Below are 26,041 nucleotides of genomic sequence, written 5' to 3' on the forward strand. Positions count from 1 at the left end.
GCTGTCTTTCCTTATGCTCTCTTAAGCTGCAAGGAGTAGATAGCTGGAAGTCATTCTGGCTGAGCATGGGGGCTGATGTACTTCTGAAATTCAAATGTTTCTGAGGTTTAATTCCCAGATTTGCTGAATTAATCAGGGAGAAAACTTTTAATGACTTCCGTAACCTCTTGGAACCAGTCTATAATAAGGTTGTAGCAGGAAGGATGTGAACATCTGCTGTACTGGGTAGACCAACAGAGCAGAAAGGACTGTTCTCTGATGTGCAGCAAGGGGAAGGCAGGGCTGGTTTGCAGTCTCTGTGCTCTCTTGAAATGGTCTTTGGATCTCATGTTCCTATTGTGTTTGTGCTCATAGATATCCTGGTGTTATCTCGAGTGGATGACAGTAGAGGGTTGTGGCAATAAGGAGGAATGGCATACAGGGAGGTGATAACTGGTTGGATCCAACTGGGCAGCATCTGGCACAATGAGTGGAGAGGAAGTTGAGGGTGAAAACAAGCTCATTCTCTTTTTTTTTTTTTTCCTATCATAAAAAAGAAGCTTTATTTCATTGCCAAGGTTAAAATAGCTCTGCCCACTACAAAACACCTTTTGTTTCTGAATTCTTCTGGGGCCTGTGTTCCTTCTTTCCCCTCCCTCCCTCCCACCCTTAAGGAGCTGGCCTCTGAGTGTTGCATATTGCTTTGTTTGTTTAGGCTTGTTGTTTTCCTTTTGTAGTGCCCATTTAGAGGAGACGCCCTTTTGAATGCTGCTTTGAGATGGGCAGCAGTACAAGCCCAAGACTGCCTGAAGCTATGCTTTTAGTCCACAGAGCTTGAGTCCTCAACTTGCTTCTCTGCCTGTGACTTTGAGAATCCTATTGTAAGGTCTCCCCTTGGATCCTCTTTCTCCTGAAGTCTGTTTCAGTGCACCAGGTGGGAACCTACTGAGCTTTGGTTCTCTACAGCAAACAGGTTTTGTTTGCCCTACCTGAATTTCTCTAAACAGCTCAAGTGAAAATGTCTTTGGCTCTGGTCTTTGTCCAGCATCCTTTCTTGAAAGGCAGTGCGCTGTCACAGAATGTCCTCTGGGATCCACCCAGCTTCCCAACATCCATGGCACAACACTGTTGCTCTGAGTTTGTTCACATGGAAGTATTGGGGTTTTTTCTACTGTGAATAGCAAAATAGCTGTGAAAGCTGAAGGAGCTTGGCTTGTTTCTATTCTTAGATTCTTATCTGTTTTGTATGCTCTGATCCCGTGGTCCCCAGCTTCTCTGCACCCTCTGAACTATGTTCATCCTTTTTCCCTACTTTTAGATTACTATCATGGCCTTCTTGCTCCCAAACCCTTCTGGCTCACCCCTATCACTTGCTTTACACCACTTTATCAGTATCAACCTTTCTAGTTGCTTAAACACAGATGTGATTTTTTTTTTTTTTTTTTTTCCTTCCCTCCCTTCCTGGGCTACAGGACCTCACTGCATGCTATGGAACAAGGGTTTTTTTGTAAGTGTCAATTTGGGCTCTTAGCAACTGCCTGATCCTGTTTGGCATTGAAAAATAGGCAAATTCTGTTCTCAGTAGCATTCTCCTTCTCTTCCACAGCACAGCAGCTCAGGCTGGAACACACCACAATGACTTCTAAGTGAACAGCCATTGATAGAAATCTGTTGCTTACAGGGATATGTCCTCCTGTCCGTGGTATTCTCCTGTCAGGGTCAGTCTCTGCCAGACTTGCCATGCTTGGTGTGTGCCTCTGCCCTTTGCTTTTGGGATGAAAGGGCTAAACCATGCATCCAGACCTGGCTTCTTCTGTCTCCTTCCTTCTGCTTGTGGGAATGGCTCTCCCCTGTGGAACATTTCCCCATCCTTCATCCATGTGCAGTGGGCCTGGGGTGTGGATGCAGCCTGATTGGAAGCCTGGCAGATGCAAAACCTAAGCCTTAGGTGAGACTTGCTGGTTTGCCCTGGGTGGTTGTCCTTGGTGCAGGACAAAAGCTGTTTTAAAGCACAAGTGCTTCTTAAACTACCCTCACTTATTCTCCCAAATGTAATTGATATTGGCTGCTCTGCTTCATGCCAGTACTGTGGCTCTTGTGCATACAGACCTTTGTGCAGAGGCATCCATCTGGCTGTGCTGCAGTAAGGTGCCATTTATCACTCTCTGGTAAGGTTGCCTTTTATCTGCATTACATGTTTTACGCTGCACTCTTTAAATTTTTATGTTTGTGCTGCTATGTGGATGTTTCTCTGTAGCTTTCTCTTGCAGCAATGTTAAATTATCCTGCAGAGGCTTACCTAGGATTCTCTTGTGATTACTGGCATACTTCCAGCCTCTTTATCTTTTTCTTTGAGAACTGGGGGTTTGAAGAAATTCCCACTTTAGATAATTGGGTCATTCTTCCTACTTGGCTTTTGCCCTTTGAGTAGGAAAGGGGTTATGGAACAGAGATAAGACTGGTAAAGTGAAAACTTAAGTGAAGGTTTGCTTAATGTACTACTTTTATAGCATCACTGCAAAATAGGAAGACTTCAAAACAGGCAAAAGGGGCTCTTTGTTTTGTTTCCAAGTCTGTTTGCAGTTTGGTTTGAGAAACTATCTGTCAGGTCCATATTCTCTGCACTTGAAAAAGGAAATTCTGTACACAGCTCTTTACATCCTATTTGGGCTGAACATAGCAATCCTACATTAGCTGTATAGGAACACCCCAGCATATGACCAAAGCCCCTTGTGAAACAGAGGTAACCTGTCTCTCAACTTTCACACTCACAAGCCTGCTGGCAATGGAGTTACAAAGGGTAATACTGGAAAGCCTAGTTGTCTCTGTGGATGGGCAGAGTTGGGGATTTTCCTTTAAATGCCCTTTTTTCAGGACATCAGGGACAAGCAGGTGTGCAACTGTCATGATGCTCACCCTGAAAATGAGACTGTGTGGTTAGCAGAACCCCTCAGAAACCAGCACCTTGTTAAATACAGAATTGGATACCCACCTGCTAAAGCAGGGTCTTGGTGGTTATCATGGAAACATTAACCACCAGCTATTGTGAAGAAAATGTGGTAAAATACATAACAGATTACTGAAACAAAACTGTTCTTCTGTGCATTATTATTTAGTAGACTAGCCTAGGAGGATGTCAGATGATGCCCATTTTGTTAGACAGAAGAACTGCTTGGTGAGAGCAGTTTATGTGCTTTAGGTGAAAGGATGAGTTTCTGTTTTGTTCTCCGCAAAGGGATGCGGGGTACACCTCCAGTAGAGGAGATAGAAATTATATATATCCTCTGAGTTTGGTTTCTAAGATTCCCTAGAGATGTGGAGCAACCCAGATTCCTTCATCTCATCTGCAACTGCTGCTGTTTCTAGGATCTATCTCTGTCTTAGATAAATGCAACAAAAAAATTCAGATGCCAGTATCCTACTGTAAAGTGGTCTCTTTTCTATAGGCAGCTTGTCCTCTTCACTGTGTGCCTTCACTCCCTTCACTCTGTGTTACTGCATCCAGTGATTGTTGTTGACTCTTTCTAAAACAAATACATTTGTTTTCCTATGACCTGTGGATGTGGTAGTTATGCATTTGAGCTTTTAAATGTATGGAGAGTAACCCTTAAACCTGCAGCATGAGGCTGCTGGCTTGGAGGGGTTTTATTTAATTTCCCTTTTTTCTTACACTTGGCTCCACTGGGCAGTAAACTCGGTCATGGTTGGTGCACCTCCAGAGGCATGGAGCAGCCTGGCTTCAGTTCACTGACCATCCTGATGCTGTTCTGTTGAAGCTCTTGGTGTGCTCCTCAGCCCCCTTAGGCTGAAAGCGGCTCACCTCGAACACGGTGCTGATCTTTGTCATGGGTTTGGCAGCCAGTTCCTTCAGTTTCCGGGCATCAAAACGTGGCTTGTGTAGAAGGATGGGCAAGCGACGGGGGAGAAAGATGTTTTCTTCCTTCTGTGGCTTCTTTTCTGCTTGTTGCTTCTTCTCCTTGGTGAGTGTCACCTGGTATAAAATGGCATCCCACATTCTCATGGCTTTTGATTTAACCAGCATGCAGTCTTGCTTGGTGACTGCTTGAGCAGCATCGTCTTTATTCCCTTCTTCCTGTCCCAACTTTTCTGCCTTAGACTCTGGGGAGTTGGTTGCTTCTGGTGGCACCATCAAGTGCTTCCTGAGGCGTTGCCAACCACTGGCACTGGTTCCAGGAGGTCTTGTTGCTTCTGGTGATGATGGTGCTGGCTCAGCCTTGGGGGGACAGCTGGTGTTGGGTAAGCTGGGAGTCATCTGGGCTTCAGTGATGTGTTCTGCCTTGGTGTCTGTGGAGGTGGGCTTGGTACCATCAGCTTGTGCTGGGGTTGTTGGGCGTGCTTGCCTCCAGGGAGCACTGGGTGTTGATGTTTTTGGGATGTCTCTGTCTTGCTTGGGTAATTCAGGAGCTGTCTCGAGTCTGGATGTTTCAGTGTCACTTCCTTGGGTTGTAGGCTTATTGGTGTGGGTGTCAGAGGTGCTGGGCTTCTCATTAGGAACAGGCTTGGGAGCTTGATCAGGAGGCTCTGTCTCTGCAGCAGGAAGGAGAGGAGGCTTTGGCAAGGGGGATGTGACCTCGCTGTCTTTAAGTGAGGTGGATGTCTGCTCTGGAGTTGGTTCAGGGCTGGTTGTTTGAGGTGCTGGGGAAGTAGGCCTCTTGTCTTCGTGGCTGACAGTTCCTTGGGTTGGGTTTGGTGTGGGAGTCTTAGCCCTGGGTGGCTTGACACTGTGGAAATAAGTGTTCACCCTGGTGACGTAGGTAACCTCTGGTGCCCTTTCTTTACTGGGAGTACTGGAAGGAGGAGTCTGGGGACAAACAGATACTGAAGGGTCAGATGGAGAGGGAAGGTGGGAGCCCATGCCTTCAGGCTGCTGTGGAGTCTCAGGAGCTCCTGGCTTCTGTAGCAGGGGCATGGCTGAGGAGGTTGTGAGCTTGACGTGTTCAGCAATGCGCCGCTGCTCAGTGACCTTCAGCGTGAAAGGCTTCCCCCTCCGGAAAGGGGACAGGGCGCGGTGATGGATGGGCCTGATGGAGAGCTGGGCTGGCAGGGGGGCACAGGGGGGTGCTGTGGCTTCAGGGGTCTCTGCTGGGGCAGGGATCTCTGCTGGGGCAGGGCTCTCAGCACGCTCTTGGTCGGGGCTGGCTTCGTTCACTGGCGAAAGGCTGGAGCGGAAAGCCTTGCCCTGCTCCGAGGTGAGGATGGCGTTCTTCCTGGCCGCCTTCTTCAGCAGCCGCTGCAACCGCAGGTTGTCCTTCCCAGGCTTTGGGAGGGTGGGAGGGGGGGAAAGGGGGTGGTGGTTGGAAACAGGCTGGGTGGAGGATGTTACTGTTATCAGCATTGTCATTTCCTGCAAGAAAAGACCAAGTTTAGAGTTGGTGTGGGCTTAGCCCTGGGCTGGATTCTGAAATATTCATGTACAAGTCCTCCTCTTCCTCTCTCTAAAAGCTGTGACTATGGAGTCAATACTGGGGGAGAAGAACATCAGTCTTTGGTTATTCTCCTGAGGTTAACCTCAGCCAGTCTTGAGGGTGGGTGTGGCAGAGCAAGAGATGTCCTGGAGGGAAGCTGTATTGCCAAACCTGGAGACCTTCTGCTCCTGGCCTTGGCACAGTGAGAGCTCCTGGGGACCCTAGATGTTCGTGTCTTGGCAAGTCATATTGGGATTTGGAAAGAAATGTCAAGGGAAACAAAGTGGGTTTGAAATTTTGAAGCTTTGAAACATCTCCAGAGGCAAAAAGCAGGGATGTTTCATGGCTTTCCAAATTTCAGTTATTAGTACTCTGATACGATGTTGCATACAACAGAACAGCCGTAAACTATGTGTGTCATTTGAATCAAAGTCAACACTGGACTTGATTCATTTCAGCTGGCATGAAGACACCCCTGTGAAATACAGGGCTCTTCAGAAGCTCTGTTTATCAGTGAGGAAGTGCTTTGTCACAGCACTGACTCTGGCTGGTCTTCTCTTGCTGCATGAAGCACAGGGACATTTTCCTCCAAGATAAAACAAAGATTTCTCTTTCCCTTGGGAAGCTTTGCCCCTGTCTTGCCTTTATCACTCATTCTTGAGTGAAACAAAAATGGCTTGTGCTCTGTCAGGTCTGATCTCCAATGGCAATTTCATCTCTTCGGCCAATGCTGAGCTGCTCCTGTACAAAAGCCTGGCTGTTTTTCCTGCTCCTACTCATCACTGACTCCTTTCTGGTGAGTGCAGGTCTGTGGAGCTCAGTGACCACTGCTCAGGTGAGCACAGTGGACCTGAGGGTCTGTGTTGTGGATACAGAGATAAAACTAGTTCTCTTTTCTCTTGCTGAGCAAGCTGGGAAGCACCAAACAGCCTCTGACCTGCAATGACTCTTTGGCAGCCCCAGGAAGGAAATCTGACTCTGTCCTGGCTCTTGCTCAGCACAGAGTTGCTGAGTTTTGCTATGAAACGAGGCATAAATCACTGAGCCCCTTAATCCCTGGTGCTGGATGCAACTGAGCATCCCAAAACAAGGAAGAGGAGGGCTGGGTGATGTCAGGCTTGCCCAGGGGGGCTATTTATTCCATGTGCTATGTTCTGTTCCTGGTGGCTCCCAGCCTGTTCTGGTTAGTGTGGGTGTGTAACATGATACCTACTGTGCGGGAAAACTGTCCTGAATAGAACTCTGGAAAGTGCAAAACAGCTATTTGTGCTTGAGTGCCCAGTGCTGGTCTTGGGCTTGCAGTGCTGCTGTCAGCACTGGGCTGGGAAGGTGATCCATACCCAGCAAGCAGGTGGTGTCTGCCAAAACTGGCTGAGGATTGGGAGGAGAAGGATGACTTCTTTTTTTCTTAAGGCAGCAGCAAATAAAAGTGCTGAGGAGATGGCATGGTGAGCTCAAGAGCTTCAAGGTCAAGGCCTCACCATGGTGGATGAGCTGCCCTCCAGAGGCAGAGGCTGTGGTGGGCAGGGTACAGGCAATGTCAAGCAAGCAGTGCATTCAGTACAGGGAAGATATGGATGTGTTGGAGCAAATCCTGAGGAGGAACACAAAAATGATCAGAGGGAGGGATGGAACACTTTTATGAGGACAGACTTTGAGAGAGTTAGGATTGTTCATCCTGGAGAAGAGAAGGCTCTGGGGAGACTTTACTGTGGCCTTTACTATGTAAAGGTGGCTCGTGAGAGAGATGAGGACAGACATTTTACTAGGGCATGTTGCAATAGGACAAAGGGTAAAGCTTTTAAACTAAGAGGGTATATTCAGACTAGATATGAGGAAGAAGTTTGTTGGTGGTTTTTTTATGATGAGGGTGGTGAAACACTGGAACAGGTTTTCCAGAGAGATGGTGCATGCCCTATCCCTGGAAACATTCCAGATCAGGCTGGATAGGGGTCTGGGCAGCCTGATTTAGTTGCAGATGTCCCTGTTCATTGCATGGGTGTTGGATTAGATGACCTTTGAAAGTCCCTTTCAACTAAAGGTCCCATTCAAGCTATTCCATCATTCTGTGATTTACTTCAGCTGCAGGCATGAGAGACCTGCTGTTTTCTTGAGGGGGCTTGGAGGGGATTTGTGTCAGCTGGGAATGACAACTGTTGGACGTTCCCAATGTCTTATCAGCTTCATTCCTTAGGCACAAGGCTGTCAGTAGGATTTGCTTTGTTCCAGGAGCTACTCTGAGGCAAGTCTGCACTGCGCCAAAAAAAGGCTGAGCCCATTCCTTTGTCATATACCTGCTTTCCTCCCCAGCCTCATGGATATTTTAGATTCTTCTGGGTCAGAAAGACAACATGTCTTAGTTGGAGGGACATGTAGGTACTTTTGTGTGACATTACTCTGGCTCTGTTTGTGTAGGAATTGGTAATTGCTTGTGGGTTTTTTTTTTGTGCCTTTTTTAAAATCTGCTGAAGGGTGAGCAAATACATAGACCTCATGGTAGGATTTATTGTGGCATGACTTAATCTGCTCCTGTTTAATGTGGTCCCATGGACAGCCTGTACTACAAGATGAGCTATAGTCCAGCAGCACTGGTAAACCAGATTTATAAGGTTGACCTGCTTCAGGCTTGTGTAGGGAATACTAAAGAGGCAGGGCAGTGAACTTCCCAGCTACTGATCAGCTCTTGGAGTATTTTCCTTGTCCTATGGACTGCTGCACTCCAGAAAAATGCAGCTCCCTGCATGAGTCAGAGAAGGATCTTGCCTGGGATTTGCTGCAAACTTCCAGATGCTACTGAGGAGAGGGCATGGGGGATCTTAGAGTGGAAAGTTTAGTATGCCCACACCAGGAAAACCCCTCTGCTCCCAGTGTCAAAGGCTGCTTCTTGCTATATAACCTCAAGATTTATTGTCTCTTACAAAAGTCTGTGCTCTTAAAATCACTCTTGCTGCTATCTCAGCATCTCATCTGACTTGAAACCTGCTGTGCTTGTGGGTCTTGCAGTCCTTATGGGTGGTAACCTCCATGGCATGTGACTGTATTGGAATCTGTGTGCTTGACTAATGGAGCAGTGAGATGCTAAGAGACAGCAAAAGGAAATCAGCTGTTAATTTATTTGTGTTCCCTCCCATGCCTGGCGTTGTTTTGAGTCTCCTTCAGAGCTTTGTGTGCTCAGGAGAAATTCTTAACAAGGAAGATTTGTCTTCCCCCTTGCCACCTAATGAAGCAGAAGTAAAGGGACAGAGACTTGCTTTATTGCCAGTGGAAAGGCTGGAGCTGAAAACCTGGGGACAATACGGGCAGCACTGCCTGAGAAACTTGTATGAGCTTGTGATAAGCTAGAAGGAAGTGAACCTAGCAGTCAAGAGGCTTTCAAAGGGTTAAGCTTCCCTGCTGCTGGTTGAGTTCCCATGGGGTGGATGGATGCTTATTCACTCTTGGACCCTAATTGTTCTCCTGACTTGGCTCCATTTGCAATCAGCCCCAAATCAGGGATAGTGGGGAGAGTGTCAGCGTGCAGGAGTCATTTGTCAAGTGATGGAAAAGTCATTTGTGTGCTGGAGTCCCTTGGCTGCACCAGCTGTCGTGTGTGGAGCAGATGGAGAGCTGTAGGAACCCAACACTGCTGCAGATGGTCCCAAACAGAGCTGGGACTATTGGGGGCTTTGGGGACACTCTCTGCTTTAGTGGCTTTCTTGGACTTGGGAGGAAGTCTATGAGTCTCCTTTTTGGGGTGGGGGACAGTGTGGCAGGAGTGCAGCCATGACCTCTGCTGGGTGTGCAGCCCTCAGCATCTCCTCTGCCATGAGCATGGACATTCCCAGCACTTGTGCTGAAGTCTTATGGGTGGGCTGATTCACAGGGCTTTGTCAAAATGGGTGGGAGAAACCCACCTTTAATTGCTAAAGATGCAGTTTCTGTCTAGCCCAGGGTATTGCTCATGAGAAGCCAAATGGTATCCATAACATTGTGATTTTTTGTCTTGCAGCTGAGCTTGGTCCTGACTCAATGCAGCCCTCCATGCCACTATTTCCTCTGCTCCACAGAAGATATTGAAGGATGTTTCTCTTCTCCTGACTGCTGTCAGTCTGCTTTGGGTACAGCCTGACCCCTCTTGGGGTTTGAGCAGTGCCCCACACTGCCTCCAGATGGATGAAAAGAACTAGATCAGCTGACAAAACTCATCCCTGTTTTAACTTTCTTATGTCTTATGTGACTCTTTGGCTTTTTTTTTTTTTTTAAATCTGTCTCTGCTATGGAGATGAGAGGCTCTGTTCCCTCTCCTTGTGTTGGAAGAGAGGGATCTGCTGCCCTGCTGAGCAGGCAAGGCTTTTGTTACGTGATTAAGAATTTCTAGTTTTGTGCCCCTTGATGGCTGGGTGGTGGCAGAGAAGGGAACTCAACAGAAATCTGGTGAAGAACTGGTGTTTGAAAGGAGGGCAGTGGGCAGGTCCTGAGTGTAAAAAGACTTCAAGGAGAGTGTGATGAGAGTGCAAGGACCACTTGTCACGCCATTGGTGCCAGCTGTGGGTAAAGTCTTCCCCTGTTTATGATGCAGCCTCTGTCCCTCATCTGCTTTGAGGGACTTCCATCTACTGGTCTCTGCATACATCAAATTGCATTCAATTTAGTCCTATTTTTTTCTTTAGTTCCCAGATCATCCTTTAATCACAGTTATGTACCCTAAATGTGTGCCAAAGTGTTCCTGCCACTTTTCTGTCTCAGCAGGGCAATAGCAGCTTTGTTTCAAACAGCTGCTGCCTTCCTCTGCCTGTCTAAGATGGATTGGAGATCTCCTTCCCCAGGTGGGGAGTGCTGACCACTGGTGTTACCTCCCTTCTCTGGGAAACTGATTTGCTTATTCTCTGACCTGTGGGCTTCAGTGCCAGTGACTGAAACACTTCTAAAAGTTAGATGTGATGGCACCTTGATAACGTGTGAGCTACGTTCCTGAAGCTGAGCAGGCTATCTGGGAATGGCTGCTGCTGGAAGCAGTCTTGCTGAAATGGCATCCTAGTGAATTGTTTGTGAAGACCAAGGCTTGCTGTGAACTTGAAACTGAGTCCCTCAAGAGTGGCATTTCTGGCCTTGGGCCTGAGGTCTGCAAATCAGCTTCTAGGGTTGTTTCTGAACTCTCCTATGTCTTCATACTTCATCATGTTAACATGTTCATCAACCTCTCTTTAGTCTCATTCCTACCTTCTTCCCATGTCAACATAATTTTGCAACTTGTTTCTACCCTCTTGGAGGGAGGGCACTTGTTTCTCCTCCTGCATCAGTGTGCTTTCTGCTTAAAACTTTCTGCCCCCGTTTTTTTTTTTTTTTTTTTTTGTAAGCATTTAATAAAATTTGAAGATGATGTTGTAATGATGGCAACTCTGAGAATTTTGTTCACGTGGGATTCTGCAGCAAAGCTGTTTTCCAAGACCTTGAAACTCCCTGCTTAAATGTGAGGTGGAGGAGAAGCAGCATCAGCCTGAATGACAAGAAGAAAAGGAGCTTGACATATACAGGAAAGGGGTTTTCTGTGTGCCTGCCCCATTTAGATCCATGGGGTTTTTTGCTGCATTTTTCATTGGGAGTAATTGCCTCTAAAAGGGGAAGGAGTAGTGCTTGGGTGGGCAATGGAGCAGCCTGCAGAGACTTCCTGGGGAGTGTGATCAACTAAGGGAAGCACAGAGCTTAGCTCCCCAGGTAACAGACCTAAGCAACATCACAGACTTCAACCAAAATCACTGATGATGTCAGCTATAAAAAAAAAAAAGGAAAAAGAAATTCCTCTGTATCCTCCTAATCCAGCTTTGATAAGGTCACTATAGCTGTCTGCACTGGAACTCAGCACACTAATGAGCTGATGGCTCTATCTGGAACCATCTACCTTCTTATGGAAAAACCTTTTTATGGGGGTGACCTTCCAAGTAATAGCACTTTTATGGTGTAGAGACAATGAAGACTTTCTGCTATCCTAACACTTTAGGAAAGTGTAGGTAAGGAAGGAGATAATTCCAATGTAACTTCTCGCTCTTTCCACTGATTGGTACCCTTGTTCTCTCCATCCTCTGCTTCAGTTCTGGAGGGCAGGAATTCAAGGAGTCCTGTGTTCTTCAAAGCACTGAGCAGCATGGCCTCATTTTCCTCCCTTCAGCCCTTCTGGGATTTTAAAGTGAGGCTGGAGCAGTAGCAGTGTGGTGTATAGAGATGTTCTGGCTTGAGGTGAAAATAACACTACTTTGCATGTGTGCAAACTGCTTGCACCAATTTTTCAACACAGTTCTGTAGCTGGCTGGTGGAAATGATGGCTGAAAACATTCCCAGTTACTATCCCTGTGCCCTGCAAGTTTGGAGAGGGCAGAGAAGGCCCCAAAGACTGTTTGTGTGAGATTCCTTCTCTAAGGAGGGTTAATTTGCAGAGTGTATTTTCTCCACTTAAAGCCCACAGGGACCTAGATGTGGTTTCAATAAACAACTGCTGTAATTTAGGTTGTGGTGACAGCAGAGATGTGAGCAGGTTATGGGAGACCAGAGCTCTCTAGTGGTGGACAGGAACCAGGGAGAGAACTGGCTTGGAGCAAATGTGTGCGGCTCTGTATGAGGTACTTATCTCTACCGGGGAAATGTTTCCACAGCTAAATTACCTTGACCATGTGCTGTTTCTCCTCCCAAAGTAATGTGGTGGGACTGGCAGTGAGCTTACCAGAATGGTGACACCTTCCCCTACCTCCCCAAAAAGGAAAAAAGGGGACACTGCAGCCCAGATGTGCTAAATGTGCATTTTGGGCAGTGTTAGCTAGGAGGGAATGAGGGCATGGAGGCTCATCTCTTCCCTCAGCTGGAACCTGTGGCTGATTTTGTGAGCAGAGGAGAGCAGGCTGGTGCCACTCTGCAGCAGTTACTGGTCTGGTGTTGGTAGCTGACTGCTTCCTATTTTTCCTCTGTCTGTTTTTCACAGCATTGTGTGTTTTGCAGCACTGGCATCTCAGAGGCTTTTGGTTTGAGACCTCAGCTCTGTCTTCTGAGACTGCTGCATTTTGAGCATAACAATGACAAACAGTCACACTGAGTGAGTCTTGCAGGATTAGTCTTACCCTCAAAGCCTGGTGGAGAAGAGTGATGCTTTCCTGGTCCCTGTATCTGCTGGATGCCTGCATCCCCTGTGCTGCCATGCTTCCCCAAATTACCATCCCCTTGGCAGTGCCCAAAAAGAGGGACTGGGAACCCCTATGTGGGCTCTCAGTGCTCTGAACTGGGGGCATACCTTGAGGTCTTGCTTCACTACAATTTCTTCTTTACCCATCTTGTCTAGATCATGCAGAAGGGGATCATCATTTTGGCAGTATTGGCTCTGAAATAAATCTGTGGGGGCTCCAGTGACACTGAAATGTGCTGCTTGTCTTTCTGTGGCAGGCTTCAGGGCTGCTTTTTTCCCCAACAGGGTTTAACAGATGAATTCTATGTGAATGTATACAAGATGGGATTGAAAAATGTGGTCCATTTTATTGCAGTGCCATAAAACAGCATTATTTAAACTTGGAGGAAACTTAAATAATGGAAAACTCAAGTCTGTTTTGAGTGTTATGTCTTTATGTAGCACTTGTTCTGCCTTGAGACTGGGGGCTGGACTTTGTCTGGTTCTCTTTCCAGGTATAAAATAATTACAGGCTTATTTTTGCATCCATCCTAATGTACATGTGTGCATGCTAATTAACAGATCTCTGCTCAACCCTTGCTTGCAGCTCTGCACTGGGCCTCTGGTGTGGTAATGGACGCGAGCCTAGAGTTTCCAAATGATTTTGTTCCTTGAAATGTGTCTGCAGCTTCTGCTCTTGGAAGGAAAGGTCAGCCTCGGGGACACCTGAGCCTGAATGTCAGAGCTTTGCCTCTTGCCACCATCACCTTTGGGAAAGAAAATAAACAAGCTCAAAGAGCAGGGTGGCTATAAATACTGAAGTGGCAGCTGATATGCTGCTGAACAAGGTTCTGAGGTTGGTCTGTTGGTAACTTCTTTCCAGCTCAAGGTGCTTTCCCTGACTCTGCATTTTATATGTATAGATAGATATGTACACACACATCTATATATCTGTATGTAAGCAGGTTAAGAGAAAAAAAAAAAGTGTATTTCATATTCACATGAGCGCAGTTGGAGCAAGGATTTACTTTAGAAATGAAATCATTGCAAGGATGCCTGATGTTGAGATGGGTGATTTCCCTGGGATTTTGCACTGAGTCCCCTGAGGGTTTTGGTTGCAGTGAAATGATGATTTGATTCAGATCACAAATTTTCTGAAAGGTGCTTCATTTCTTCCTCATAACTCTCAGAAATAGTGGCTTATAAATGCCAAAGACAGGAATAAATAAATCAATAGAAAAAAAGTTACAGACGTATGAGAATGATGGGAAGAATGGGGAAAAGTAAGAGGGAGATACCAAGTGAGCACTTCAAGGCATTAAAGCAGCAAATTGCAAGTGTAATCATTCAGTGAGGTGCGTGGGTGGGTAGGTGGTTCTTTCCCAAGGTCATGGAGCAGCTGTGAGTGGCTGCTGTGAGCACCTTGACTGGTCTCCTGCCTTGCTCACCTCCTCTGGGGACAGCAGCTCCAGGCATTGGTCCTGCTGCTCAGTCATCATCCTCACTGTCAACCTGTCTCATCCATTTAGGTGTAAATGGTGTGAGTGTGAGACCCAGCACACATCTTGAATGGCCAGAACCGATCTGTTATCTTTGGAGAGACACCTAGCCTGAATCTAGGGTGTCCAAGCAGGATCTCCTGAATCCCACAGGGATTGTGCCTTAGTTGTCTAAAACAGATGCAGCAAGGACATGTCCTAGAGCAAACAAATGAGTGATGGAAGAACAGTCTACCACAAAAATCAGAAATCAATATTAACTGAAAAAACAAACCCAAAAGAAATGCATTACTTACTGATGTGAAATTTGTTTCCATCTGAAATCACTTGTATGTTGGGAGCATCATGTTACTCAGTCCACTTTACAAAATTAACAGGTAATTGTTCCTTTGAGATCATGTCAGATGCTGGTTGCTTGTGACTTCTAGAGCCCTGTAGGTAAGTTCAAAACATCAGATGGAAAAGTCTTTATGGTAGCCACTAAGTACAAGAGGTTTCTCAAAAATAAATAAAGGGACTTTTTAAAAGCATGAAAAGTTCCACCACCTAAAATTAGCGTGAAGAGGGGCTATCGAGTGACACCACTGCGTGCTCCCAACTTTGGCTCTGCAAAGTTCAGCATCTAAAGTACTGGAGAGTTGAAGGGCAGAGGATGGTGATGTTGCCAGGACAGCTATTCTAGCAGAGTAGCTCCAGGCAATGAAACCAGTTGGAGGCTATTCAAGTTGGCTGGTAAGATTTACTGTTTTGCAAAAGTTAGGGTTGCAAAATGCAAATTTGGAGCTATACTTTGATTGTTACCTTCCCCAGAGAGGAAGAGAGCAAACTCTGGCTCTGTCTTTACTTGTTCTTGGCGAGGGGCATGCTATGTACAGAGGATGCAAGTGTAGAAGATGCTGCACTAGGAGCAGAGAGGGTTAGGAGTTGATGAGTTTGAATTTTGGGTTGAGGGGTTTATGTGCAGTTTGACTCAAAGATCTCAGCTAAGACTACTCAAGTGAGCTGGTAAGGATGGCATCAATGCCTGCCTTTGTCCTGGGCCACCTGTGAGCTGCCCAGACACCATGCAGGTACATACGGCTTCTTGGCCTTGGAGGCATTTCATCCTGTTTTCCAGCTGACTTCCCAGGTTCTGCTTTTTCACAGCCTTTCAGGAGCCTTAAATGTGAATGCCATGGCAGCTGAGGGGTTAAACATACTCCCAGGAACGTGCAGTTTCTGGAGGTCTAAAGAGCAGCTTTATGCCCAGGTTAAGCTTGGGCTGTTTCATATGGCTTTTGAGGTGCTGCTGAACTATGGCACAGAGCCAGCTCTGAAGGCAAATTCCTTCTGCTTCTCCCTGCTAAGCCTTGTTCATTGACTCCTCTCTAATCTGAGTGACTCTGCCATGGATCAAGGTAGCAAAGCTCTTCTTTATCCATCAGGGGTCTGGCCCATCTGATGAGGCTGCTCCTTGTGGGAAGAGAAGTATGTGCTGGTGCTTTGGGGTGACAACTTCAATGTCTCAAAAATGTCCTTGTCTTTTAGGAGTGCTAGTGACTTTGTGTATCCCCAACACTGAAGATGTTGCTGGGAAAAAAATCAAAACAACAAACCCAGGCAATAACAACCCAAGTGGAAACTTAAGAAGCACCACTTTCTGAATAAGAATATTTTAACAGATTTTAGAAATTCCCAAACTTAGAAATCCCCACATTGTACCTTGCTCTGCCACTGTCACCGTGACACCACACCAGCCTAATGCAGTATTTGCAGCATGCACTATATGAATGATGCAGAGGGCTGGCTTGTGTTTGCACACGCTGAAGTAGGGAGTGTTCAGATTCCCTTTCTATTTCTCACCAAGATGCAGAGTTTCTGTTCTTACAGGGTAAGAGGGCAGGCAAATATTTCTACCAACCAAGTTTCACAAAAGAGATGACACACTAGAGACCTCCATGGAAATGTTGGTTGACTCCCTCCCATCAGATGCAAGGAGGAGAACAGCAGTACCAGAAGCTAAATGGAGGTGTACATAGGTCATGTGGTCATCAATAAGAAAATGCTTGTTTCTTGCTTTTTATTCTCCTTTTTATGCCTCTGAACTTCTGATTTCATGAAGCTACAACCAAGACAAGATGTTGGTATCTTGAGGGTTCCCCAGCCACCTTCCAAGATTCAGGTAGGTGAACCCACATCTTGGCAACTGTCTGCTCTCCTTGTTATCTGAGTGAGTGCTGCAAGAGGTGCATCACTGTGCACAGCAAACACTGCACCAGGTCACTTCTGGGGAAAGGAGAGGCAACCAAGGACAGAGATCCTGAGCCCAAGTGCCAAGTGGATGGTGTTAGAGGAGTCGGGGAGAAAAGATGGTCTTTGCTCAGCCCCTTTGGTCTGTTTCTGATTCTCCAGGATCCCATTATCACCACTAAAATGAAAGTGGTCTGTTGATACTTGGAGGAGCTGGTTATAAAGTTTAAGGCTATTCTGATCTCTTCTTGACTGGCTGCGTAAAACAGGTCATTGGATTTTGCCCAGGAACAGAAAATAATTATATATATACGTATTTATATTCTGTCCTTTCTCTGAATGTACTTACTTAGCCACTATCTGATCTGCCTTTTTATTGACAGCTACTTCAATTAACTTGGAAAGAGTGTTCAATGAACATAGGGCATCTACTCTAACCTTGAACTGCTGAATAAACCCCCCTGCAGAATCCGTTTTTCTGGGGTGGGATAAAGAGAAGAAAGGGCATAAGAGGAACTGTATAAAATTTACTTTGCCTTCTTAAATGGCTTTTGTGATTCCCATTTCCCCTCTGCCATGAGTCATGGTAAAAGGTTTCTAGCTGAATGTCACAAACCAGAAAAATACATCCCCATGCTTTTCCAGTCGGCTTAATACATTTTTCTGGATACCTTCAATTATTTCAAGGCTGTTATTTGTAGAAGCAGACAAACATGCCAAACCCAAAATATCTGTATCATGCAAAAGAGTAAAAAATGCTGTTTTGAAAGCATTCAAACATGACTTTGGAGAGGAGGGGGTATCAAGAATCATTCATAAAAATCATTCATGAATCATAAAGAATCACATAAAGAGACTGTGAACTCAAGTAAAACACATTTTCCTCATAACTGAATTCACTTTGGATAATTTAACCATTTTTGAATGACAGAAGGTGTCAGTGAAAGTTCCTCTGTAGCTCTACCGTGAGGGTGTATGTGCAAAGTCATGGGCAAGTCTGGGTGAGGAAGGACCTCAACAGCTCCTCTTGCCCAACTCGAGGACCAAAGCAAAATCTGCTTTGGAAGTAGATCTGTTTGTTCAGTGTTGGAGAGTAATGGGTAGATGGGGATAGGTATTGCTTTATCTCAGAAATTGGATCTCTCTTGGGCTGTGAAAGACTACCAGTTTTATGGGATGGATGTAGCTGATTTTATTTACCATCTCTGTAGTCTTTAATGAACATGTAGGATTTCAGACTTCCAGGGCTATAGAGGTTTTCAGATGAATCTTTCCTGTGCTATTGCAGCTCGCTGGCTGAGTATTAACCAGCCATGGAGGCAATGATCCATGAAAATGCTGCCTGCTGAGTGGTGTGCAATGAGCACAAAGAAAGGATATTTAAAAAAGAACACCCAAACAAAACACACACTCAAGCCTTTGACCCAGGTGCCCATCTTTATGCAGTTCATAAAATTAACTGGGCTAATGAGTGTGCATTGTATGTAAAAGCATCTCCCCTGAGTGCACTGGCTGCTGCAATAGGTCAACCAAAAGCCAGAAAAGATGAGAAGAGCTGATTACAGCTTCCCTGCAAGTGGCCTGACAATACAATAAATTCCTGTGGCCCATCTCAAATAGCCAGTCTGGGTGTTCCTACCTACCAATAAGAAGTTGGGCCAGGATACCTATGGAAACTTGTCTAGATCTCTGCCCCCAGCCCCTAGTTCCTATTCAAGGAGGGACACTGGTTTGCTGTATCCTCTCCCATGTGGCGATGCTGTCACAGTAAAAGCATGCCAGGCTCTGCCTTGAAGTCAGCTGGCAGAGGGACTTTTTGTGGTTTGAGACCTTGGTTCATGTCTGTGACCTCACACGTGCTCTTTGGCCTTGGTGCTGTCTCCTAACCTGGCAGCTGGTGGCAGACAGGGGCTTCTCCCATGATAGATGCCTGCTACATCCACACCTAATGAAATTGGGTCACTTTTGGTAGCTGTGCAGGTACAGCTGGGATTGTTTCTCCATCTTCTGGTCTCTGTGATCAGTAGGGAGTGTGAGGTACTTGGTATTTGCTTGCTCTCTAGGCTGGTGAGGCAGCTCAAAGGAGAGCCCCAGTCACCTTGCTGCTGGTGCAGGGAGAGCAGATGATGCCAAGACAGAAAAAAAAATTATGTATCCTAGAGCAGGAGCATCTAAAGCACAAGAGACAAAGCTGATGAGGAAAATGTGGCAGGTTGTGAATGAAACTGCTGTGTGATTGAATTAAGAGGTGAAAGAAGGACCTAACAGAGAATGTGTGAAAAGCAGAATATGTGGCCAAGGTATGAAACAAATGTTGGGGAGGCCTGTAGTTACATGCTAAACTGGATATTGAGACCCACAAAGCGAAGAAAGGGCAAACATAAATTGGGCTGTGGGGAATGAGCCTTGGTTGTGAACCAGGTGACAGCAGAGCAAATTTAAGATGTGTAGATCACACAAGCCCTCTTTACCAAGGGATGGAGAAGGTACCCTCAGTCCCAGGGGAGGAGGGATCCAGATCATGCTGGGACTGGAAATAAGATGCATGACATGGACATGAGTGCTCTGACAGAGGCAGGCCATAGGATGCACAGATGTCCTTTGGGACAGTAGTAAGCAGAAAGGCCATGCTCCCAGGGTATGGTGATGGGGAAGACAGAGCATGGACATGACACCTGATCTAAAGATGGATGTTGTCTGGAGCAATTGCTTGACATGTCCAGGAACTGAGTGGATACTGAAGGCTGAAATGTTTGCTTCTCATCCATTTGAAAATGGAGTTGCAGCAGAGAGATCTGACTACCTGTCCTTCCCATTGCTTGTACCAGCCTCACATTTGTCAAGATGCTTGGAGTGCAATCTGAGTTTTTGTGAGCGCTGCCCCCGCAGTGCACACAAGCAGCATCACTCTGGTGGAGGCTGTGCAGCCCTGCACGATGCTTCTGCTGCTCCTGCCAAGTGGCTGGCAGCAGATGGGCCCATGGCAGCATCCAGGTCCACATCTGCTGGTAAGTGCCCTGCTATAAGCCCAGGCTGCACTTGCACACACACACACACAGATGCTTTCTTTTGAGCTGATTGATCCAGTCCTTGGTGTGACAGACCTGAGTTGTGGCACCCTCTTGGCAGCAAGGGCCAGGATATAGCTGGCAGGAGGGCACAGGGGGTTGGTGAAGGCCACTGCCAAACTGGGCCAGCCACAGACATGAGAAGACAAACAGCTGGGAGCCTCTCCTCCCATGCATCCCCACTCTGCAGCTAGTTTGGGTAAGTATGGTATTTCTTGGAGGCGTGCCCAGCTGCTGGAGAGCTGGAGGGAAACAAGCCAGTGGAAGATAGCAAAACTGCTCAGTGGTTCCGAAAGCACAGCGTGAAAGCTGCTTTGCTGTGTTAGTGCTTTGGGCAGAGCTGGAGGGGGGAGTGGAGATTGGTGATGATACCAGGTCCAGCCATGTGTTCCCATGCAGCTGCTGCTCTCCTCAGCAGCACGGGGTGCCCACCTATCTCCCCACCCCACCCAGCAAACTCCCACATGGAGCCAGGGTGCTGAGGATGGATACACTGCCCCCCTCCCACCTGGCAAGTAACAAAAGCATTGGCTGGAGGTGGGGTTGCAGGAGGGAGGCGAGGGGATAAGCTGGAAAAAGCAAGCTGGACAGGAAATTTTAGCTCGTGCATGTTACCTGGTGACTGGGAAGCTGCAGCACTGTGCTCCCACTCCATGGCTTTAAAAGCTTGTCTCTACATCCTCAGATGGGGACCCTTTCTTGCATGCAGCAGGGAAAGAGTGGGCAGTAGTCAATCTGTGACCTGAGCCAAAAATATCGCCTGCCCCACAACTCCTGAACAACTTCTGTGCTCCTACAGGCGGGGAGGAAGGGGGTGCTGGAGCTGCCAGGCACACAGGAGGGCACAGGCTGTGCTGCTGGGGAGCGCTGCCAAGGGGAGAGGGGCGGGAGGGAGGGGAGGGGAAGCTGAAGCCTGGGATATTTAGTGAAATGGAAACCGTGAACCAGAGGGTTGTGTGAGGCACTGCAATCCTCTGCTGGAATAGTCACGCAACTGTGGAGAGTGCTCTGGCAGCAAAACCACTCCAGGCACCCAGGCTCTGGCCATCTGGGGTTGCCCTCCCTAAGAAGTCCCTACTTAAATAATGCTTTCATGTCACGCTAAGAAAGGCTCACCAGCTCTTTTGCTGCATTCCTGCTCTCTTGCTTTTTGTTCCAGGTCCCCTCAAGCCCTGGTGTGTGGCAGAGCCCCAGCAGTGTGTGAGAGGTGGGTGTGTGCCACACAGCACTTACACAGATGCACTCAAGGCAACACATGTGCCAAGTGCCTCTGCTTTCTTACGTGCCTGTGACTGCTGGTTTCCAAGAGCCTTGGATGTGGAAGATCCATAGGCCTTCCCAAAGCTCTCACCCTGCAGCACAGCCAAAACCCTTTGCATGTGGAGGGGCAGCTGGGAAGAGCTCCTGCCCAGAGGGGAGAGTGGAAGCTGCTGCTGTGTGTTGAGACTCTGAGATCCAGGGTGCCACAGCCAGGGATTTAGCAGTGACCATGCACAACGGAGCTATGGGGGCCCCTCAATCTGTTTCTGAGGTGCTTTTGCCTCAGATACCCCTCTTTGAGCCCTGCCTGCCTGTCTGGTTGTAAATATAGACATATAAGCCCTGGAGGTTTTTTTTCTCCAAACATGTCCCTCCCATCTTAGCATCATCTGTGCAATTCCTCCAGCTGCTCCTATACATGGTATGACCTTTTTTTTCCCCTTCTCTTGCTACCCCCTCCATCTCATCCCCTCCCCGCCCATCCCTGCTCCCTTCCCTGCCCAGCACGGGGAGCCTGGGGCCAATGGGCTCTTCCAGACGATCAAATGTCACTATAAGTTGAGAGCGGCATCACCTTGGGACGCTCGCAGATCCCAGCCTGCCCGTCCCCTCCGACAGGGAGCTTGGTGCTTCTCTCCACTCCTCCCAGGTAAGTGGGATCCCTGGCAAGGGATGCTGCTGGGGGACAACACTGCAGAAGGGATGATTTGAATGGAGAAGAACCAGGGGAGGGTTGGGGTTCACAGGATCTGGGATCTGACACGGGATCCTGAGAAAAAGGCACTTCTAGTTCTGAGCTTTAGTTGGGCATCTCACAAGTCTTGTGTCACACCACAGAGGTGTGAGTGCTTTGAACTCTCAAGGATTAGTCGTGGGAGAATAGATCTTTCCAAACCAAGATTTGGGGCTGGAAATTGTGATCTCTTGGGGCACTCAGGGAAAGTTCCCTCCAGAAGCAGGAGGAAAGTGCTGACCTTCCCTCCCCTGTCACCAGGAGAAAGGGATGGCTGAGGCAAGAGGTATAAAGGGCAGACAATCAAGGAACTTCTGGTGGATGAAGAGGGCTGTAGGTCTAGAGGGAGATCTGGGAAAAAAGGAGTGTGGCCATGGAAAACTGTCCCCTCCCACAGGAAAGAAGAGAACTGTGAGTTTTTCATGGTCAGGCTAGCAAAGTGAAGGAGTTTGAAGTAATGAATATGGGGAGCATCCTATCACCACTATGAACTCAACCCCCTCCTCCTGCTCCTCCACACTCACAGGGAATTTCTCTTGCAATTTTCTTATTTTCTGTGGGAATGGGAAGTTTTCCACAACCGTATTTATATTTATTGATCAGCTTCTTGCTATTGGGTGGTGGATATCCTACAAAGGCAGGAGGGCCACCGGCACAGGTGACTCTGGTGCCAGCAATTTGGGTGGGAGCTGTGCTGCTGATGTGGGGGAGCTTCAGTGAGGCTGTAGGTGATTGCCAGGGTAGGCAGCCATCCCTCAGGGGGGCAAGACTCAGGGAGGTGGTGTAGTCTCCAGGAGATGTTCAAGAGGCACCTGGCTGAGTGATTTAGGGGTTACAGTGGTAGTGCTGAGTGGATTGGTTGGACTGGATGATCTTGTTCCACCTTGATAATTCTAAGACCAAGGAAAGGCAGGGGATGTAAACTGAGCACAGTCATTGGCTTTTTGTTCTCTGTCTCAGCTTTGTTATCCCTAGAAAGCCCCTTGCAGGGATCAGACAGCTCAGCATTATTAATGTTTCAGCATTATAGAGAAGTATATGCATATGTTTATAGATTTGCTAGATATAGTTTTTATAATGCCCATCTATTTTAATGTGATATATATGTATGTTAAAAAAATCCATGTAGTGGGTTTGCAGCGGCTCTTGCTGGGATAGAGCGGCTGTGTGGTGCTTGGTGGATCACAGCCCCAGTCCTTGCCAGGAGCTGTCCCTGCCAGGTCCCATTGCCCATGCATGGCCACTTTTGTTCTGCCCCTTTCCATATGGCTCTTGCTACCTTGCCTACCTTGTATGGCCTGGCTTGGGAGGGGATGATTGATGGGTGGGTTATTTCCAGGGATGGCCTGGAGGTGCAAGGCAGCCCATTCCCCCTCCCGGGTGCATTCTCAGCTGCTAAGAGGCTTCTTGGGATGTGCTGGCTCTGCTCTTTCAGCTGAGGCCAGGAGCATTTGGGGCCAAAAGGGACATGGTATTCCTGCCCACCTGGGGCTGAGGATCAGTGTATTTGTCCTTCCAGTGACCTGCTTGGCTTGAGCAAAATGCAGAATAACCTTTGCTTTCACCAAGGAGTGGGAGCAGGCAGGAAGTTTTCTGTCTGGTGAAACTTTCCCATGTGTTTTGATTTCCTTTCAAAGGGCGGGCAGTATTAACTAATTGATTTTATTACATCCTTAAACCTCAGTCAAGACCAGAATCCATTTTTCTGCCACTATACAAACAAAGCCCAATTATTGCCTGAAGGTGCTAACAGCCTTAATCCTGGGCTGCATTTGCTGTGTGTAAAGTAATTTCCACCAAAGGCTAATCCCGAGCCAGCTGGAGACTTTCCATTGCCTTCGGGCAAACTTAATCCTAACTGTAAAAACTGCCGCTCTTAACAGATTGCTTTCTTTATTGCCTTTTGGATGTAAATATAGCCCAATTTTGCTGGCTGCTTTGATGACAGAGTTAGCTATGTGGATAGTGCTGGGCATCAAAGAGCCTTTCTTGTCTTGGGTGGCTGTAGCTATGACAGTCTGCATTTTGCCCCTGGCTTTAAGGGACCAGATGGCATTTGAATGCCATGAAGTGGACAGACACCTTGTTCTTCTTGAAGCTAAACCTTTTTACCTTTCCAGACAGGGCAGTGGCAGTCAGGTACTGCGTTAAATGCCAGCTTCTCCTGACAGAGGGACCAAACCTGGTTGAATGTTTGGCCCTTGCAAGGCTGAAATCTATGATCTTTCCCTGGATTTTTTTGTCCCCTCTGCCCTCGCCTGTGGGGTTCCTGCATCTGGCTCATCTTTGCACAGAGTCTGCCAATGCATTTGTTATTAATTCATTTTATCTGGGGCCAAGAAATCTCCTCAGGGTTGGGGTCTTATGGCATCAGGGATGCTGGCATTCCTACTCCACTTTTATAGCACACGGACAGATGCCATGCAAAATCCCATTCGCATTTGCAGCGCTTGGATTAACAAATATGGAAGGGGGTAGGGGAACAGCCAATGTGACAACCCTCAGCAAGATGTCCTTAGAGCTAAATTGGAGATGAGATGAGCTCATTCCAATAACTGCTAATGGAAAGCCTGATTGCAAAGGCTCCCGTTGACTTCAAAAATTGCCTTGGAAAGAACAGCGTGCGCTGCGCTACGTGCCTGCCCTGCACTGAACAGACACTCACTTTCTGTCTGCACACAGAGGGTTCTTGAGCTGATTTCTTCACCATTTAGTGGTATTACTCCTCTTCTTACTAGAATGAGAGAAGAGTTTAGCCCACAGCCCTTTAAAAGTATTTTTTTTTCCTTAATCTTCCACCTTGGGAAGAAGGAAAGCGGCATTTATAAAGGCTTAATCCATGGGAGGACTGGCCATTGCCCTGAGTCTTTACAGAACATGTATTTAGGAAAAAGCCAACAGCTGGGCAGTAGGCAGGTTCCCTCTGCAGGCTTTTGCCTGGAGAAGCTCTGCTGTCCTGTTACCTAAACCAACACACTGTCAAGCATTATTACTAATAGCTTGAATAATTTTTGAAGGCTGAAATGAGACTGCTAACATGCTAGCCACTGAGGGGATAGCAAGTGCAAGTCTTCATCCTGAAGATTTTATGAAATCTTGACTGAAAAGACCAGGGGAGAGAGACCAGCAGTGTTGTAGCATTCAAGTAATTAACAGAAGAAGTAGTGTGAATTGGTGAGCAGAAAAGCTGTTTTAAAGCAGAAATTCCTCCCGAACACAAAATTCCCCCTACTCCCCCTGCCTGGTAGGACTAGAGTCCCCTAAGTACTCCTTGGGATGGCCCTTGAAATCGAGAATGGGCAACTACAGCTACAAAGTTAAAAGCAGGCTGGGACCAAGAGACCAGTGAACCCAAATCTCCTGTGTCCTGCCCCTTACCCCTCCCATCCAGCGCCTCAGGTCAGGTCATAATACAGCCACTGGTGACACTACTTCCAGGGTAATGCTGAATTTCAGAAAGAAAATAAATGAACTGGAATAAAATATGTTGGCTGTTTATCTCTCCTCGCAACATGGGGGTTTTAAATCCTATTGATGTTAATGTATGGTGCCCAAGGTCACTGCTGAGGAATGGAGAGAATCCCTTATAGGGCAGGGTTGGAGCCTGTGGGATTACTGCCTTCCTCTGAAATAGAAAGCTGCTGAGCTGCAGTTGTTCCTTTTGAACCTAAGTCAGCCCACCTGCTCCTTCAAGATATCTCTCATATATCAGCTGAATAATGAAGTCATGAAAGTTGGGGTTTGGGCCAGCAAGGAGAAGTCTGGCTTTCTAATTTAAGATCTGCTGTGGATCTGGAGAAAGTTTTGGTGGCCTTTCCTCATCTTCTCCCCTGGCTTCAGGACAGCTGATGCTTTTAGGAAAGGCAGTGTTGCATTACGTAGAAATGGTTATATCAATGTGAACTGCCTAACTAGGCATGTGGTGGGTTTTAATCTTAAACTAACCAACAAATTATTGTTCACTCACTCACCAGTTGTGTAAACCAGACACACTTTTGGGTGCTGACAAATAAGTACTTATCTCTAGGTTTGTTGGTAGTGTCAGTTATTTTTGTAACTGACTGTAGCTTTGGAGCTGCCACCTTCCCACCTATGGTAGCACAAAAGAAGGAAAAATTCCTCTGATCTTGCTGGAGCGATGGAAATGTCAGATGGGTGTGGGAGGACACCCTGGCCTTGCCTCTCTCCCTGAGCTCTGGGGGTTTTGTCATTTAAAGCTGGGACTAAGCAGTCCCTGGGTCTGCCTGTGGGAAGCAGCTGAGTTGGTGGGATATATCTTTCCAGATGATCTTTTTGTCCTCTGACATGAGTGGCAAAGGTCTGTGCTTCTCACAAAATGTCAGTGTTGGTGGGGAACTGGTTGCTGCGTGGGAAAGCAGGTGCTTGGCTTTCTATGTCCTCAAATGTCAATACATCTGCTTCTTGGTATTTTTTATGAGGTGCACTCACTAATAACACCTTTTTTCTTCTTGTTTGTTTTCCTTTTCTTCTCTTTTGTCTAGAAACTAATTGCCAACATGTCTGATACCGAGGAAGTGTAAGTAGAAAGAAAGTTGTGTGTTCATCTGCTCAGCTTGGCCCCACACAGCAGAGCGAGGGCATCCCTGCAGGGTGCTGCTCTGTGCTCAGTCTGAAGCCCCCAAGGCAGTGGGGAAGGGGCATCTTGACTTAGAATGCCCAAGACCCCTCCTTGTCCAACACAGGACATCCCCAAACACCTC

The 26,041-nt window shown here is 47.1% G+C and overlaps 3 protein-coding genes and 1 long non-coding RNA gene across 7 annotated transcripts in view; 3 read left to right on the forward strand and 1 right to left on the reverse strand.

Moving 5' to 3' along the window:
* LSP1 (lymphocyte specific protein 1) overlaps positions 1–10,713 on the forward strand; it is a 47,984-nt gene extending 37,271 nt beyond the window's left edge. For both annotated transcript variants that reach the window (XM_083863280.1, XM_083863281.1), the window contains exon 11: positions 9,394–10,713. The gene's annotated coding sequence lies outside the window, so the exon portion shown is untranslated. The remainder of the gene's footprint in view (positions 1–9,393) is intronic.
* On the reverse strand, positions 1,380–20,162 carry PRR33 (proline rich 33). 3 transcript variants are annotated; one of them, XM_083863279.1, is made up of 3 exons: positions 19,943–20,162; positions 14,327–14,462; positions 1,380–5,257 (listed from the first exon to the last, which is right to left on the reverse strand). In XM_083863279.1, the coding sequence occupies exons 2-3, from the start codon at positions 14,345–14,347 to the stop codon at positions 3,719–3,721; spliced, it is 1,560 nt and encodes a 519-aa protein (XP_083719405.1). In that variant the 5' UTR covers positions 14,348–14,462; positions 19,943–20,162; the 3' UTR covers positions 1,380–3,718. The 3 variants fall into 3 exon arrangements, 1 of the variants encoding a protein (XP_083719405.1); XR_014590357.1 differs by lacking the exon at positions 1,380–5,257 and adding an exon at positions 5,267–5,344; XR_014590358.1 differs by lacking the exon at positions 1,380–5,257 and adding an exon at positions 10,784–10,881.
* Positions 14,725–20,523, forward strand: LOC310910507. The gene is made up of 3 exons (XR_014590359.1): positions 14,725–14,762; positions 16,132–16,191; positions 20,487–20,523. It is a non-coding gene; the product is annotated as an uncharacterized lncRNA (long non-coding RNA).
* Positions 20,524–21,010: 487 nt separating this feature from the next.
* TNNT3 (troponin T3, fast skeletal type) overlaps positions 21,011–26,041 on the forward strand; it is a gene marked incomplete at its 5' end in the record, with an annotated part of 29,827 nt that continues 24,796 nt past the window's right edge. The window contains 3 exon segments of the mRNA XM_083863282.1: positions 21,011–21,205; positions 21,207–21,236; positions 25,823–25,857. Coding sequence (XP_083719408.1) covers positions 21,011–21,205; positions 21,207–21,236; positions 25,823–25,857 — 260 coding nt within the window.

The sequence above is a fragment of the Zosterops lateralis genome (assembly GCF_965231275.1).
Source record: "Zosterops lateralis genome assembly, chromosome: 6".
NCBI lineage: Eukaryota > Metazoa > Chordata > Aves > Passeriformes > Zosteropidae > Zosterops > Zosterops lateralis.